General features: G+C 42.8%; 1 protein-coding gene across 2 annotated transcripts in view; it reads right to left on the bottom strand.

Moving 5' to 3' along the window:
• The window catches only part of LOC126199013 (neuroendocrine convertase 1-like), a 522,936-nt gene that overhangs the window by 73,401 nt on the left and 432,223 nt on the right, over positions 1-17,312 (bottom strand). For both annotated transcript variants that reach the window (XM_049935697.1, XM_049935696.1), the window contains exon 10: positions 11,463-11,681. In XM_049935697.1, the coding sequence (XP_049791654.1) occupies positions 11,463-11,681 (219 nt within the window). The remainder of the gene's footprint in view (positions 1-11,462; positions 11,682-17,312) is intronic.

The raw sequence follows: 17,312 nt of genomic DNA, 5'->3' as shown, positions 1-17,312 counted from the left end.
GTGTACAAGTACAGCTGCCCATGCAGCTTCAACACAGTTCATCAAGAGGTGTACCCTTGCGTAAATATACTAGAAAGAATAGATTTCAGTTTGTAACGTATTCTAAGCCTGAACAAAGTGCTGATATATCTAAATCCTGGACAGATTTAGAGAAGGAGTGTAAAGTTAAGAACCGCCTTTTTCAAGGTACTAACCCATTTTATATAGGACTACAGATAGCTGGTGATGAACCTGAGAAAAATGAAAATGTACAGAGTGAAGTAAAATATGTCACATTTGTTGTAAGAAATAGAGTCTATATGACTTTTTGTAAGAGGAAAGGTAATGTTACTTTCTGAATAAAGGTGTTTGTTTACAGCTAATGTCTGCGTTGGAATTTTTTTTATCCCAACTGGGACCATATCCGAAATTATCCGGACCATCTACGCCTCGCCTTCCTTGTTCCTAACAACCAGCAGAGGATTGATGAACTTGCTATAACATTTTACGGCAACAGGATTAATTATTCTGCAGCCGTTATTGTATTGGAAGAATTGTGGTACTATAACCCTAATTTGGATGATTTAATACGTCAATTTAGGGACGCTTATTGGGAATATGTGTTTATGCCAAACGGTAAAAGATGTGCAAACAGGTACTTTGATTTTAGGCAAGGTCGTTATAGGCCACTGTGGTACAATTATTAAAACCTCAATAAAATAACCTCAAAAGTGTGCCAGGGTCGCAGTGACCCTTAAGTATTTGCTAGAGAAATTTCCCGAATGTAGAGTTATAATGAAATTGATCACTCATGTAGCACATTTTATTTCACATCTGTCATGTTCTTTTTCAAACAATATTAGTATTTACACATCCCAAATTCGAGACTAAGTAAAAACTGCCTAGGAAATTGTTCAATGCTGAAACTTGAATTTTTTTTTCTGAATGGAAAGACTTTATTTGCAGTTTATTAGATGAAGATGTTATACATTTTATAAAATGCATATTTTACACAAATATTTTGAGGTATTCTCAATTATTCATAAATCGATCTATTCATTATTTCCATACTCTTGAAATATGGACTATAATGTTATAAGCAACTGGGAAGGTCATCTATTAAGGACAGCTGTGTTCCACCAATGAACATTCTTACCATGGACCACTATATTTTCTTGATCGTTGTCTGAAATTTGGCACACTGATCAGTTGCAACACTGTCCATGAGTGCTCCAGGAGCATCGGATTCAGGATCAGTTTCATCACGAAAGTCACCTACGTCACGTTAACGGTTGAGTTCTTCTAACAGTGCTTCCCGTATAACATCTTACGTATGTGAAGTGTCATTGTATGTGCCGTTTACTCGACAACAGAATGCTTACATGACATCTACACCAGGGTCACAGTGACCCTTCGAAGAACATTCCTGTCAAGTTAATGAAACCACTTTGTCTCGCAGCTTCGAACGTCAATCCTCTATTAGGTCTCACTCAGTGCTGAAGTTACATTGATGGCAGCGGGCTGTTTATTTGCAGATCAGCATGCACAGTAGCAAACAGTAACACTAAGAGAGTGATCCTGGTATAAGCTTTTAGGATTAACAATGAAAGGATGTTACGTCAATACAGAAATTGTGAAATGCACAGTGTGTGTGTGTGTGTGTGTGCGTGTGTGCGTAAGAGTGAGAGATCGTGTCAGGTATTACACCGCATTACCAAAGCGCAAGAGGTTTCCATGACCTTAACACAGCCATTTCCGAGTTGAGAGGAATTCGTTAGTGGAACAGCTCACATTGACAGTAGCAGCGGCTGTTAAGTCGCGACTCCCTGTGACACGTAATATCTAGAGGTTGAAACACGGACCTCTGGCAGCTCTCTGGTTTAATTACACATTAGCCCTCACAGGTAGGGCGCTCTCGACGCAGGAGATCCAAAGCAGTTAACAGGGGTGCAGACAAACTTGCGTTCGGTCCGGCCGTATCATTCCGCTAACTGTGAATTGCGTTGATTAAACTCAGCTTTTCAGGAACCTTACCGCCGGCCGAAGTGGCCGGGCGGTTAAAGGCGCTGCAGTCTGGAACCGCAAGACCGCTACGGTCGCAGGTTCGAATCCTGCCTCGGGCATGGATGTTTGTGATGTCCTTAGGTTAGTTAGGTTTAACTAGTTCTAAGTTCTAGGGGACTAATGACCTCAGCAGTTGAGTGCCATAGTGCTCAGAGCCATTTGAACCAACCAGGAACCTTACTCTCCTGGTTTATGCTGCTTGATTGCACCACAAAAAGAACAGTGAATAGTTGAAACATGATCCTTGCAGTAGACTGTTGATCCTCGAATAATAGTTTCATTTAACACTATAACAGATACTAAAATGAACGAACTCGCAACACTCGCAGTCGCTCTCTCTCTCTCTCTCTCTCTCTCTCTCTACTCGTGGCCAAAACTAAAACACTAAAGCAATGAACTGCTATTTGGCGGTCAGGTGTCTTATTCACGATATAATCATACAAATTGTCATTAGATCGCCAGATGTCGCAATGATCGCGTTCTGCACGGAAGATGGCATTTCCATCAGGGGACAATCACATCAGCAATGATGTCATGGCGCCTATCAAGCGGTGTAGTGTTTCCATGGTAGTCCCACATCCACAATCGCCGTAAGCACAGCCGGCCGTTGTGAACGAGCGGTTCTAGGAGCTGCAGTCTGGAACCGCGCGACCGCTACGGTCGCAGGTTCGAATGCTGCCTCGGGCATGGATGTGTGTGATGCCTTTAGGTTAGTTAGGTTTCAGTAGTTCTAAGTTCTAGGGGACTGATGACCTCAGATGTTAAGTCCCATAGTATTCAGAGCCATTTGAACCATCTGAACCGTACACACAGTCACAGACGGTGCAGTATGGCACAGAGAAGTCGCGAAGGCGCCTACAGACACTCTGCTGAGGAATGCCATAGGAAGAACGGAAGCAGGAGAGTCACAAAGTGATGTGGCCCGATGACCTAATGGGAATCGTTCTGTAGTTTCTCGGATGAGGCGACAGTCCATAGAGACCGAAACTGTATCCTGGAGATCGATCACATGTGACATAAGTAAGAACGGACCCTTTTGTGGCTGTAAGGGCACAATGGTACCGCCTTACTACTGCACTGCAATTGACATCTGATCTCGCAGCATCCCCTGGACGTGTTGTATCGAGGCAAACGGTATACAGAAGGCTTCAGAAGACTGGCCTTCATTGTTGCAGACCTGCTGTCTGTCTACCTCTGACGTGTCTTCACAGAAGAGAAAGTCTAGAGTGGAGTACAGTCGAACGGTGGGCAATATTATTTTCACAGATGAGTCCAGATTTGGTCTCGAGAGTGATTCTCGACGGATTCACATCTGGAGGGCACGTGGAACACGCTTTCGGGACCTAAACATTGTGGAAAGAGACCGATATCGAGGAGGATCTCGAATGATATGGGCAGGGATTATGTTGGCCACTCAAGCACCTCTTCGTGAAATTTTACGGGTGAATCAGCAAAATTTAAATGCTGTCAGGACCGAGAAGACATCTTGGGATCACAAGCACGGTTTTTGCGAGTTGCTGTGGGCCCAGAATTTGTACTGATGGGCGCTAATCCTGACCTCACAGAGCACAGGTGACTGATCCTTTTTTTAAGAAAAAAAACGGAAGATATTGTACACATGGCATCGCCTGCTCACTGTCCCGGTTTGAATCCCATAGAGCATGTCTGGGTTGCACTAGGGAGGCGGGTTGCATCGTGTCAGCATCCACCGACCACTCTCCAAGACTGCGAGCAGTTCCGCATGAAGAATTGTCGTGTATTCCATTTACCGCAAGTCACTACCATTTGCGATTTCAGTTATGTCAAGCGAGAGTTCATTGGACGGCAGGGTGAAGGTCTGTTGTGTTTTCTGATGAAAGCTGGTTCTGCCTTGGTACCAGTGATGGCCGTGTGTTGGTTGTAAAGAGGCGAATTGAGGGTCTTCCACCAACCTGTCTGCGTGCTAGACACACTGGTCCTTCACGTAGAGTTACGATCTGAGTTTCTATTTCGTATGAGACCAGCAGGAGCACTCTCGTGGTTATCCCTCGTACCCTCATTGAAAATTTCTATGTCTAATGATTTCGACCTGTGATGCCGACGCTGGCGAACAGCATTCCAGGAGATGTTTTCCGACAGTACAGAGTTCGCCAAAATACCACTGCTGTAACCCAACATGCTCTATAGAGTGTCGAAATGTTGCCTTGGCCTCGATTATCGGATGTGTCTCCTACAGAGCGGATATGGGACATAATCGGACGGCAAATCCAGCATCATTCACAAACAGTATTAACCGCCCATGTATTGATCGATCAAGTGCAACAAGCATTGAACTAAAGCCAACAAATTGACATCTGGCACCTGTACAACAAAAAGTGTGCACGCCTTCACGCTACATTTAACGTTCTGGCGGTCATATTGCTCATTAATGTACCAGCATTTCACGTTTGTAATGGCTTATGTCGCGCTTGGGTTAACCTGTGATGTAGCAATTTTAATCACTTAAATGCGAGTAAGTTACCAAGACAATTGTGTTTCCGAAATTTCATTACTGTACATTAATTATGTTTTGGCGTCTTTATTCTTCTTTCTCCGTTACATCGTACTTTTTGACAGGGACATTGGTCATCAGTGCCCCAGGGATAAACTAACATAGTTCCAATCCCCCGGTTCCCACCAATATTTTAATAAGATTTTCTTTGGTTGTTAAGCCGGGACTGTAAGTTCTGTCCCAAGTGTTATTTAGATCCCCTCTGCCTCACTCCCAGTGTACTGGGATTTTTGGCTGACAAAAAAAAACATAATGTTCTACAACGGCCAGTCCAGCTATCCTAAAAAAATTAAAAATAAAAGTAGCAGCTTTGCAGCTGAGTACGGCATGGAACCAATCCATTGTGAGGTTAATTTATATTGAAAATGGATAATGTTGGAAATTCCACGATGCTGTTGTATGTAGAGGAATCACAACGATAAAAAGTTATAGTGAAATGCAAGAAGACCTGCAATGGATCGACCCTTGGTGCACACATTGGCGGTTAACAACTAACACCAACATAACTTGGAGAAAAGGCACGTTACTGTATGATAACAAGATGTCCGATCATTCACTGGAAGCAGTCACATTCGTTTAATATCTGTGAGTGCACTTAGGCAGCTATTTGTGATAAAACCACCAATATAACTGATTGGAGAAAAGGCAAATGCCGGAGACTCATTGGAAGAATCGTCAAGAAGTAAATAGTCCGCCACGAATGAAGTAGGCTACAGAACTCTCGTTCGAACTACACAGTTGTACTGTTCGTAAGAGTCGTAGCCTTATCAGATATGATTGTCAGAGAAAACAGGGAAGATCCAAAGGATAGCAGAGCGTTTAATCACAGGTTCTTTAGTAAGCGTGAAAGCGTCACAGACATGCACAGCCAGTTCCTGTGGCAGATGCCGAAAGTGACGCGTCATGCATCATAATGTAGGCTCTTACTAAAATACCGAGTACGTACGTTCCTAGCAGAGTCCACTAATGCACTGTTTTCTCTTACGTACATCTCACGGCATTTAGACTAGATTTAAGGAGATTCCAGCTCACATGGAGGTCAATCAATTTGGAGCACGAAAGGGGGGAAGTGACAATGATGCGCAATGGACCTACCACATTCCTTATCCATTATTGTGGACTATGGTTGTAGACCTAGATGTAGAACTGATACTTCGGATTGAAATCGGAGTTCGTACATGGAAAAACGTTACCAAATACGCGACGTGGGATGCTCTTTCGTAGGCCTTTTATTCTCCATCAGAACGCTCGCAATCCATATTCTGTACTCATTAGAACGTTGATCCCATTTGACAGATCCTGTAACTCTACTTCACGTTTTCTAAGGACAGTAATGACATCAACAAATCTTGTCATTGATATCCTGTCACCATGAATTTTAAACCCACTCTTGAACATTTTTCTTATTTATGTCATTGCTTCTGCGATTTACAGATTGAACAGTAGCGTGGAAAACTACACCACTCTCTTACACACTTTTTAAACTGAGCTCTTCATTCTTATCTTCCATTCTTTTGTTGCCTCTTGATACTTGTTCGTATTATATATTACTCATAATATCCTACAGCTCACTCCAATTTTTCTCAGAATTTCCTACATTCTGCACTATTTTACATCGTAGAACGCTTTTTCTGTGTTGACAGATCAAATGAATGTGTTTTGATATTTCTTATGTCCTGCTTCCAACATCAAAACTCCATATCGTGCCTTTATCTTTCCAAAAGTTAAACATATTGTTATGTAACATATCCTCCATTTTCTTTTCCTTTCCTCTGTATATTATTATTTTTAGTGACTTGGATGCATGAGCCGTCAAGTTGATTGTGTGGTAGTTCTCCAATATATCTTCCCTTGTTATCTTGGCGGTTATATTTTCCTCCTTGTCAAATCTATCAAAGTTTATGAATATAAGCTGCCAAATTTAACTAATGTAATAAGTGTTTAGGACGCTCTGAAAATAAATAAAACATGAGTAAGTAGTAATGTTGAACATTCACTCAGAAACAGTGCTGGGACACAATGAGGGTGGCCAAGAAGTGGGACAAACATACGTGTCACTTCATGCAGGAGAGAAAGTAGTTTGGGCTGGCCATGGTCACTGACCTAGAATAAAAGAACTATATGTAACAGCGGCTGATACAAGTGAGTGTCAGCCCAGGTAGGGCCTTTCCAGACTATTCAAATAGGTTCAAGTAAATTCTGAAAAAAAAAATCAGTTATTAAAAGGACTTCCCGTAACAGCAGGGGAAAGCAGTACTGCCAGAGAAACTCCCCCTAGACACTGAAACAACCGTAAATAAATGGCAGTCAGAGGTATTCTCAGCAGCGTAGTCAGTGTTATAGTCCCAGCTGAAGTCACAGCTATCAGTAGGAAACAACTAATTGTCAGAGGTTGACATTATAGAGTGACAGTTCGATGATGCAGTAAACTACGAGAAGACTACAAATTCGAAGGAGCAACTACTGATTTTCTGATAAATATCCAGCCACAGTTATTGCCTTGAGTTTTCTGCCTGTCAGTAAAGCACAAGCTCTGTAGAGTTTGACTCTAGAAGTAGGAACGAATATTAGTATTCCTGTGTTTCAGAATATATAGAGGAACAAGTGTTGATAGGTGGCATGCCACTCTCTCATTTTAATAATACTGTCAGATTAATATTCATAATTTAGGTCGTTATCTCGGTGTTCTTTAGCACTACATTTGGCACGTGTCGTTTATGACATTTTTAAATGAAGAAATTGTGGGCAGGATGTTCATCTAACTTAATATGTAGCCTGTAGAGAACCTGTACTGAGGGACCGTAGTGGAGGCGATGGATAACAGGTACAGAGATGAATTTAGGGCCATAAATACTGAATCCAGTGACCTGGCTGTGCGAATGATTCTGGGAAGCAGCGCTGTGGACTGTACCTGCAGAGGGACTCAGGCCTTGGCACTTCCATCCTTCACTTAGGGTCAGAGCAGGAGGGCACCAGCTCACAAACCATTTTACCTGGGCCAGGCGACAGTCCATCGTGAAGGTAGCCAGTTGGAGGAATGTGGGTGGAGGAAGCCATTTAAGAGAGACTGCTGTAATCTGAACTTTTGTGCAAATGGTGGGAAGGTCATAAAAGGGCGAGCATTCTCATTTTAGAAGCTGGGACGATACAGAGAGAGCAGCTGGTACACGTGTTTAGTATAGGCAAGACAGTAAGTCCCCGTGAAGCCAGGAAGTCCCCAGGTTCTTTTAGAGAGCGGCAAAAACATATATTTCACGGGCACAACTGTCTGGGAAGCTTAACAGCCTTCTTTCAGAAACTGGAAATGGCCAGCCTAGAAAGGTTAGATATCTTCATAAATGAGGGACTGTGGTCCCGTCCAGATAGATGTTTTTTGCAGAAACATGTCGATGCTTACAGTGAGAACGAAGTCTCATTAGTCGAACATCTTCTTTTTTCAGACAAGAGAGATTTTCAGTCAAAGATTGGCTCCTCTCAGGATATGAAAAGCAGAGGCTTGCTCCCCCGGCGTGGTAAACATGGTGCTGTGTCTGGACTGACTACCAAGCCAACAGAACAGTCAAGAGGGGAGATTCAAGAAGTAGCGGGTAGCTCGATTAGTCTGTAGAATGTGGACAGTAGAACAGCATCTCGGACATATCGCGTGTGTTGTAACGGCCCCTTATTGTTAGAGGGCCCGCACAAAACACACACGCAAGATGGGCTGTCGACCCCCTTTCAGGAGGGAGGAGAGAAACATCGCCAGCGGACAGTAACAATAACAGACTTTCCAAATAAACATGGAATTACTTCGCCAGACAACATGTGACAGTGTTCCACCAATCGGAACTCATTTGACTCTTGTAGCACTACGCCGACCTGGCTTTATAAGCACGCCTAGACCGTCAGACCGGCAGTGTTCACCAAATGCTAGGAATAGCTCCAGCCAGTACTTAACGCCCGCAGTAGCATTGAGTAGCACGTTGTATTTTGTATTTTGTAGTGTAGATTTTGGCCAGTATTTTCTTCCATTGTCCTGTTTCATTATCTAGTTTGCCACCACAAGAGTTGTGTACGCTTAGTGTATGCTAAGAAGGCGTTTCCTTTAATTACAATGAAGTGTGTTAAAACTGACTGTTAATTCTTTCCTGCCGACCGCAGGACACTACAGCATGTCTCGAAGGAGAACTTACACGTCCTGAGTCAGCCGTCTGACATTTAATTCCAGCATGCACCATCCTGCCAGTGAATCAAATTGGTTTGGCCAGACCAGCGGCCGGATGCACCTCACACTGAATCTGTTGGGATTTCAGGTCTCTGATAAGGAAGTTTCCCACGTTCTAACAATCAGAAAGCCAGTCCGCGTAGTTTGAAAATTTTCGAGCACGCATTACAACATTACAGCTGATGGACAGCGCCGCTCCTGGCCTACAGTGTGCCGTTTTCTACTGCTGCTTAAATCGAGGTGAAAGGGTGAAGTATTGCTGCACCGGCGTAGGGTTGCTGAATGATATTCACAGTTCCCTGTTCTCCGGTGAACCACAGTCAGTGTACTTGATCGTAGTTGATTCCGTTTTAATACAATTAGACCTCACAGTGAATTCATGTAAACAAAGTCAGGTAGCGTTGTAAAAGGGATTAATTCATGGGAGAATTTGTATAGCTTCCGCCCCAATGAACGCTTTTTCAGTCAAGTACCATCACTTTTCTGATTTGTATTCATTTTTTTGTGAGATTTACTAGCTCGTCATTATTTTGTAAACTTAAATATACCACTGTTCTCAATCGTACTCGCTCAACTATTCACTGTTTTAATTTTGCTGTGGTGATGCCTGGATACACCAGCAATTCTAGGTTTAGTCTTATTAAATTAGTTAATTTGATTATTAACTTGAGTTCTGAATGTGACTGCAGACATAGGCAACAAAAGCGCCATGAGAAAATTCACTAATATCATATATAAAAATTATGGGTGCAGCTCACGATTTGAAGAATATTGATACGTAAAGATAATAACATTTACCGTCCCTCGGACATATATTTATGATTAAAGCAAGTGATGGCTTGCACCGTCTTACACTTGCGCATGAGGCGCAACATGGGACAGTTGTTATTTTTGTGTGTATGGAGTTCGAGTGTTGTCCCGCACTCATCTCTTTAGGTATTTAATTGTGTATCATTAGAGCAAGTCACAAGCAGATTACTCCTCTCTCATAGTCAAATGTAGGACTCAGGATCTGGGAGTTGCTGGAAAACGTTAATATACGTGAGCGGTAGAATGTAATCATTGATATGTCAAAAGCTACTATAAGAAACCTCTCTGAGTAGAGGTGAATTATTAGAAAGTAAAATATTTGTAAATTGCATCAGGAAGCGTTTGTATCCTTATTCCCTTCATATGAAGCCAAAAAACGTCCGATCTTCTTTCCAATATCACCTCTGTTAAGTATCCTAGGAGGCTTTCCCGCTCTCTCTCCGTTAAAAGTAAATTAGCAAATCTCATTCCACAGTGTCATCAATGTCCTAATTGCGCCAAGTAGACAACAGCTTCATCCAAAGCTGTTGTTTGAACGTCTGCCAGGACTAACACAGTTGATGTTTTTAAGAATATCGGGAAACCAATAAAACGTCATTGTCAGCTATCGAAATATCGAAAACGTTCGATATATCAACATACAGACATAAAAAAATATGACGTGCCGGCCTATAAATATATCGTCTGCACATTGTAAATACACTGTCGGCTATAGAGCCGTATAGTTAAGTATTGAGTTATTATTAGATTTTCTGTGCATCAATAAGGTAGCAGCCTGCCTATCCCCCTTACAGCAAGAATACAAAGGTAAACGATACACTGTCAAGCTTAGCAATAACCACTTTGCGAACAATGGTAACTGCATGTAAGTGGCACAATAAAAGGTGTCAGATGGGTCCGTCGTTCGGTTTCGTCACATAGCGGATTTGTCCGGAACACTTCATGTCGACTTCCCTATTTTTTCATTCCTATAAACGCCAGCGAACTAGCAGTTGTTGTGCCAAAATTGCGTGGTGAAGTTAAACTTTCCAGTTTATATTGGTAGCACCGAGCGCCGATTACGTCGTCATTTTCTCTCACACGTCTCTGCCCACCACAAAAACCAGTCTTGTCATTTGGACTTTTGTCCATAATTTTCAGCAACTGTGTTTGAAGAGTGTCGGTGTGAAGAAATAGCGCACTAGCTGCGTCTCAATAATTGTTTATCAACGCAACTGGTGTGCTATGCCTTCACATCGTAAATCTTGTTATTCCATTCACACTGCCCCCCCCCCACTCCCCCCTTGCCCATCCCCCCCTCCTCTCCCCTCCTCGGTGGAATCGGACTTCTTCTTTATGTCAAAGAGAAAGACTGAACGTGATGAATGCTCAAGAAATAGTTAGACTGCTTCAGACAGTGAAAGTAAAATTATGTTCTACTACAATTTCAAAAGAACAATTTCAAATATTTTTCGTAATTGCGAATAAAATATAATATAAAATCAAAATATCGGCTCTCGATATTGCCACTTTGACTGTGATATATCGCTGGAAAACTATCGCCGAGGTATATTGATATTTTCAACAACAGACCTAGCCATGACGCGACCCCCTATACACCCCAAAATGACCCATACTTTAACCATGTGTTCTTCCCTATAGAGTGCACACGAACAACAAGTACAATTTCATTGTATGCTATCCTTGCCGGTGCTGTCTAGTTAATAGGCGGCAAGTTTGGTTGCAGTAGTTTTGCAGTGATGGAGAGACTTGCGCAGGAAGGAACAGCTTAGAGAACTGCAAGAAGCGTTATGTACCGACTGGAAACCATAGCAACAGTTCCTAACATAGTGTCCTCATTTTGTTAGTGCGCGTTGCGACGTGGCAGATACTCACGTGGGCGTCATGGGGGTGGAGCAGATGGCCTTGGGCGGCACGTTAGTCCAGTTGGCGGCGGCCGAGACGAGGGCGAAGGCGTTCATCAGGCCAAAGCCGAAGCGCGTGTTGACACGGAAGCCGGCCGCGTTGCGCGACCAGCCGCGGTTGTCGCTCAGCGGCGCCCACTCGGCCGTCCAGGCCACCAGGTGCTGCACGTCGCGCCACGTCAGCTCCGGGCTGCAGCAGCAACACACACACACACACACACCGACCTCGTCACCACAGCGCACGTGTCGCGTACTGTAATACTACGGCTTCACACATAAATACAGTATCTTTATCAAAAGTGCCAGATAATCATACAGGAAATAGCATCGATCAAAACCAGCAGGAAAGATCCTACAGTGATATGTCCCGAAACCAACACCTGTTGGGATATGGTGGTCCGAGCACGCGGCTCACAACCCGAACTAACGCCACTCTTAACCACTAATGAAGGACTGGGTCCCTTACTTCGATTGCACACAATTCATTAAGGTCAATCCAATACATTTATTTCAAATAACATAAATGAAGTTACATTTGCATCTGTCTGACATTAAAGAGGAATAAAAAAAAAACAATTTCAATATCGGCTGATTTAGTGCGTGAAGCGCGAGTTAAGCCAATAACCAGATAAACTAAACAATTGTCCGTAATTCAAAAGAAAGAGAAAAACAAAATTGAATCAATTGTAAGTAGGCTGTTTAGGTTCTCATATTGGTAACGCCACCGCCACGTAGCGCTCTGTATGAAAATCACTGGCTGTGCTGTGTGCAGTCTGTGGCTGGGTGGCGTTGTTGGAATTTGCTATTGTAGTGTTGGGCAGTCGGCTGTTAGCAGCGCGTAGCGTTGCGCAGTTGGAGGTGAGCCGCCAGCAGTGGTGGATGTGGGGAGTGAGATGGCGGAGTTTTGAGAGCGGATGATGTGGACAGAGACAGTAAATTTGTAATATTGGGTATCATGGACTGATATAGATATTATGACTTTTGAACACTATTAAGGTAAATACATTGTTTGTTCTCTAACAAAATCTTTCATTTGCTAACTATGCCTATCAGTAGTTAGTGCCTTCAGTAGTTTGAATGTTTTATTTAGCTGGCAGTATTGGCGATCGCTGTATTGCAGTAGTTCGAGTAACGAATATTTTTGCGAGGTAAGTGATTTGTGAAAGATATAGGTTATTGCTAGTCAGGGCCATTGTTTTGTAGGGATTATTAAAAGTCAGATTGCGTTGCGCTAAAAATATTGTGTGTCAGTTTAGTGTTGATCAGAATAGGGAAAGAGCGAAATCTCTGAGTACGTTCAGTTATGCTCAGCTGTTGGAAAATCAAATAATGTAAGAGGTTTATCAGCACAGTAATTCATTAAGTTTTCTAAGGGGACGTTTCAAAATACGCCCCTCTGACAAATATCAAAAAAACCTTACAATGCTACTCAAAAGAATACACTGAAGTGGGGAGCAGTCATTCACTCGACAGAACACTCCAAAATGAGTTCTGTAACACAGCTGCGTGCCCCAGAAGACTGCAAATAAATACACTTCATTTGACGAATAACAAATACTCATTAACATTACGCCACTCCTGTTTGAACTGCAGTGTCCCAAAGAAACGCGCTTATTCTGAACGAACAATTGTTTTTTATATGTTTAAATTGCAACATCAAGGAATTCCAAAAGATGTCCCCTTTCTAGGCGGAGGCTGAGCCAGAAACACAGAATGCCACAAAAACACAGTTTTGCTGTGAAATCTTACAGGACAGCCGGAAGCAGTAACAGACAACGGGTCGGCACCCACAAATAACACAGGCTAAGAGTCAGGCTGGGAGCACATCCTGCGAGAACTTGTTCACACTATGCTCACCACAAACTGTAGACATTCTGGCCGAACATCCACTCGCGGTGGCTGCCAGGAGGACGAAGCAACCAACAGGCCCACGCCGTACTTCTCACACAGGCACCTCAATTTTTACAAACATCTAGGCCAACACCAACTCCGAACTCCCCTCTCACTGCTAGGCTTGGCACAGTTTACACGAAATGCCTTCCAGGCAACCAGTAACCGCCGCAGGAGTTTCACAATTAGCAAACAGACCCAGCGTAACAGACATCACACATGTACTTACGCCCGAGCCACCACTCCGCCAGTCTCACCGGCCGCCCCAAACCGACTGCCTCTCGCCGCCCCGTGCTCCCCAGCCGAAAACGCAAAGATGCTCATGCTCGGGGACGCGCCAAAGATAACAAGCCGATGGCCGATGATCGACCAGCGATATGGCTCAATGGGCTGTTTTGCTTGTGACAAGTAATGTGTAATACCCGGCAGTGTAGGCCGTCTTACTGACGCAGTTCACTGCGCATGTCTCAATGGTTGTAGCTCGCCGACGCTAATGCTGGCGCTTCACCAGTCACACAGTGCATCCACTTACTACATCAGTCAGTTGAGGCTGTTTTCTGTTCGTGCATTAACTTACCAAAACAGGAGTGATTCCTTGCATCGTGGACGAACTGTAGCGTAAAAGGTGCTAAGGAGACATGCTACTTCACGGCGAAAGTAGCAGACATGGTATTCTGTTACGGGTTATCCCAGTTGGTTTCAGACTTTTTGGGTCCACGGCTCCCTTGACGTCAACGTAAACACCTGCAGTACCTTTAGCAGATGAGATCGGATTCGAAGAATAGGGTAAGTAAACTTAAGTTTCAAAATAATTACAGAATAAATAAAAAAAATTAAATAAAAAATAACATTAGTTATATCTCTGTTAACTGTTGAAATAACACTTTTAAATCAACGTTTAATGTCTCTACAACTTATTCTTGCAACGAAATCTATGGGAAGCATGAACTTGTCTCTTCGTCATCAGTTCTTCAAATCTCAACACAAGACTGGAAATGGCGACTGGCATCTATTTCTCTACATTCATTCACAGTTTGCATCTCATGTTGATGGCCGCCAATGCTGAGAGACCTTCGCCAAATTAATAGGATTTTTAAAAAGCATCAAAAATCTTAGAGTCTGGTTACTCATTACGGGATACACCTGTTCCACTACGATACAAAACACCAGCACTGATGAGGAAACGAACTTCGTTTTCAGTTTGGAATCTAAATATCAATAAATTGCTCTCGTTCTGTGGTGGTAAGTGTCGACAGAACGACTCTTTGATCTATTTTTGACTGACATTTTCTTCAAGAAAGTACTCCAGAAAGCAATTAGTGAGTTCAATCAGATCCTCGGCAGGCATGGCTTCAGTTCTTTACTTAACTGAAAGTCATTGTCTTATAAAACTGTGTAACCTGCAGGGAATACTTAATGCATATCTTCATAGTCTAACGTTTTTGTCCAGAATAGTAATATCCCTCTGAAATTTTTCAGACAGCTGCAGAGTGTCACAAGGGTACACCCGCTTCAGAATCAAGTCACTGTCTAAGAACTTTGCCGAACTGAAATACTTCTCTTGGTCACGGTGAGAGTGAAGTTCATTTCAGAGTTGGTACACTTTTTTTTTCAGATATTCCCACGTGAAAGCCAGCAAGAGCTACTGTAATAAACTGGCGAAATGTGCCCAGTTCCCGTATCAACGCACATATATTGAAAACATCTCGACTAACGTGGCCGACTTTTAATGAATTTTACCACTACAGTCACTGATTGAACAACCTCATGAAGCACGTGGTTCATGACTTTTGAGGCAAGTGCTTCCCGGTGAATAAAACAGCGAGCCCAAGTAACATGAGGAGCTTGTTTACGGATCATAGCTTGCAGTTCCGGCGTAACAGCAAGCCATACTACGAGCACCATCTGTACACACATCTACACGATTTTCGAAATTAATGTAGTAAGAGTGTAACGTTTCAAAGAGGACTGTTGCTTCTGTTCCTCGAGATATTTTTTTCTGTAAAAAAGAAGAACTTCATGAAATTTCACGTCAGGTAAAAAGCGCACGTAACAAAAAATATGTGCATCATTGTCTCTTTCAGTAGCTTTGTAAGGTGTCAGGCAAATCCAACACCTTCCATGAAAACCCTGACATAATAAGCAAATCTAGTAGTATGTCCATAGCTCCGAATAAATCGTGACATTAAATTAACCAAAGTAATACGAGTAACGAGTGAGCAAATGGAGTACCACAGACTAACACAAGAATGCCTAAATGCATGTCATACCTTCCCACCGTGAGACAGACGCAGTTCCGAGGGGAGAAACGAGAACAGAAGCCGAGAGCAAAACCGTGTTAAGCTGGAAGGCCCTACGATAAGGGACGGACGGACACCCACGTCTCCAGCTAACCGCTAGGACCACACAACCCGCAAGTCTTAGCGTGAGACTTTTCCGCGTCTCTGTTACGTCAAGACCAACCCCCCCCCCCCCCAGCCAATGTTAAAAGCCAGAGCCCTCCAGAAGAACAGTATAGATCTTACGATAACACAAAAAGGGCTACACCACCCGCAAGTTTTAGCGTGAGACTTTTTCGCGTCTCTGTTACGTTAGGACCACCCACCAGCCCATGTTAAAAGATAGAGCCCTCCAGAAGAACAGTATAGCTCTTACGATAACACTAAAGGACCACACAAGCTGCAAGTATTAGCGTGAGACTTTTTCGCGTTTCTGTTACGCTGCAAACTTTAAAAAACATTGCCTCACCACGAAAAGTATAACATTTCTCATTCGATAGACAGAATTTTTGTAGGCGGAGCTTAAGGTTAACATTGAGACGCTGATTGGTCAGATGAAAAAACATCCAGATACTTTTTTTTAAACCAACTTCGGTAAATTGTAGTAAGGAGAAGTTAGGACAAGAGTTCCTTCCGAGACAGCGAGGTGAGCGGAGCTGTGCTGCCCGCCGCCCCCTGACGAACACCGACAAGGTAATGAACGCACGTGATGCCGCATTATTGAGCGAATAAGGCTTCACTCAGAACTGCAGAAGTCTCATCTGTTACGTCCCCTTTTTGCGTAATACTAGTGTTGATCGTCAATTAAAGCTCATGGTGTTCACATTTGCCACTTGAAGTAAAAATCTGAAACGCGATTATTTTTCTGTTATATAGTTATTGAGAAGCCACATCAGCCACTGTAATTTACGACAAGTTAAATAAGTAATTAAAGATAATTGAGGGTCACTGTAGACCATTTTGATAGTTTTCTCTTTTGTGAAACTTAATTTAAACCTAGATTATAGATGTGATGTGGCATAGGTCATCCTTCGATCCATTGTAGAACTTGGAAACCCATTCAGGGAATATTCGTTCACATTTTTGTTGAACGCAGTTGGTTTTTACCATCCTGTATTAAAACATTTCCTTTAACAATAGTGCAATTTATAAACGATGTTTTGTGAGTAGAATAAAATTTCCAATGGTAAACTTAACTGCTTTTTCGACGTTATTTTACCAGCTAACTAAAAATAGGAAAGCCTTGAACCCCTTCCACTAAATTTATTTGGTATTAAAATTCTTTTACAGGGAGTGCAGTGGAGCTGACACTGAAATCATTAAGTATTTGATTATATCATCGCTAGTCTCACTGAACTCTTCTGAATTCTACATGTCATGTGTAGTCCGGCGTCTCCTTACCAGGAACAGGTCCCAGGTTGAATCTAGTCAGTTCCCTAAAAGACACGCTCAGAGCGTCGTTGCGCGAAAGTGGTAGGGAGACACGACTTAGAACAAACAGACACCACGCAGAACGTTAGAGCTTCATCCGACTGAATAGCGAAATCATTATCTTTGAGGTTTTGAACCGATAGATCACCAATGTCGTCAGCCATATCAGGTATTCGACGACAGATAGAGTTGTCTAACAAAGGCATACTTACCAGCTGCTT

This window comes from Schistocerca nitens, chromosome 8 (genome assembly GCF_023898315.1).
Source record: "Schistocerca nitens isolate TAMUIC-IGC-003100 chromosome 8, iqSchNite1.1, whole genome shotgun sequence".
NCBI lineage: Eukaryota > Metazoa > Arthropoda > Insecta > Orthoptera > Acrididae > Schistocerca > Schistocerca nitens.
Note: the sequence above shows the minus strand (reverse complement) of the source record. Positions and strands in the feature narration are given on the sequence as shown.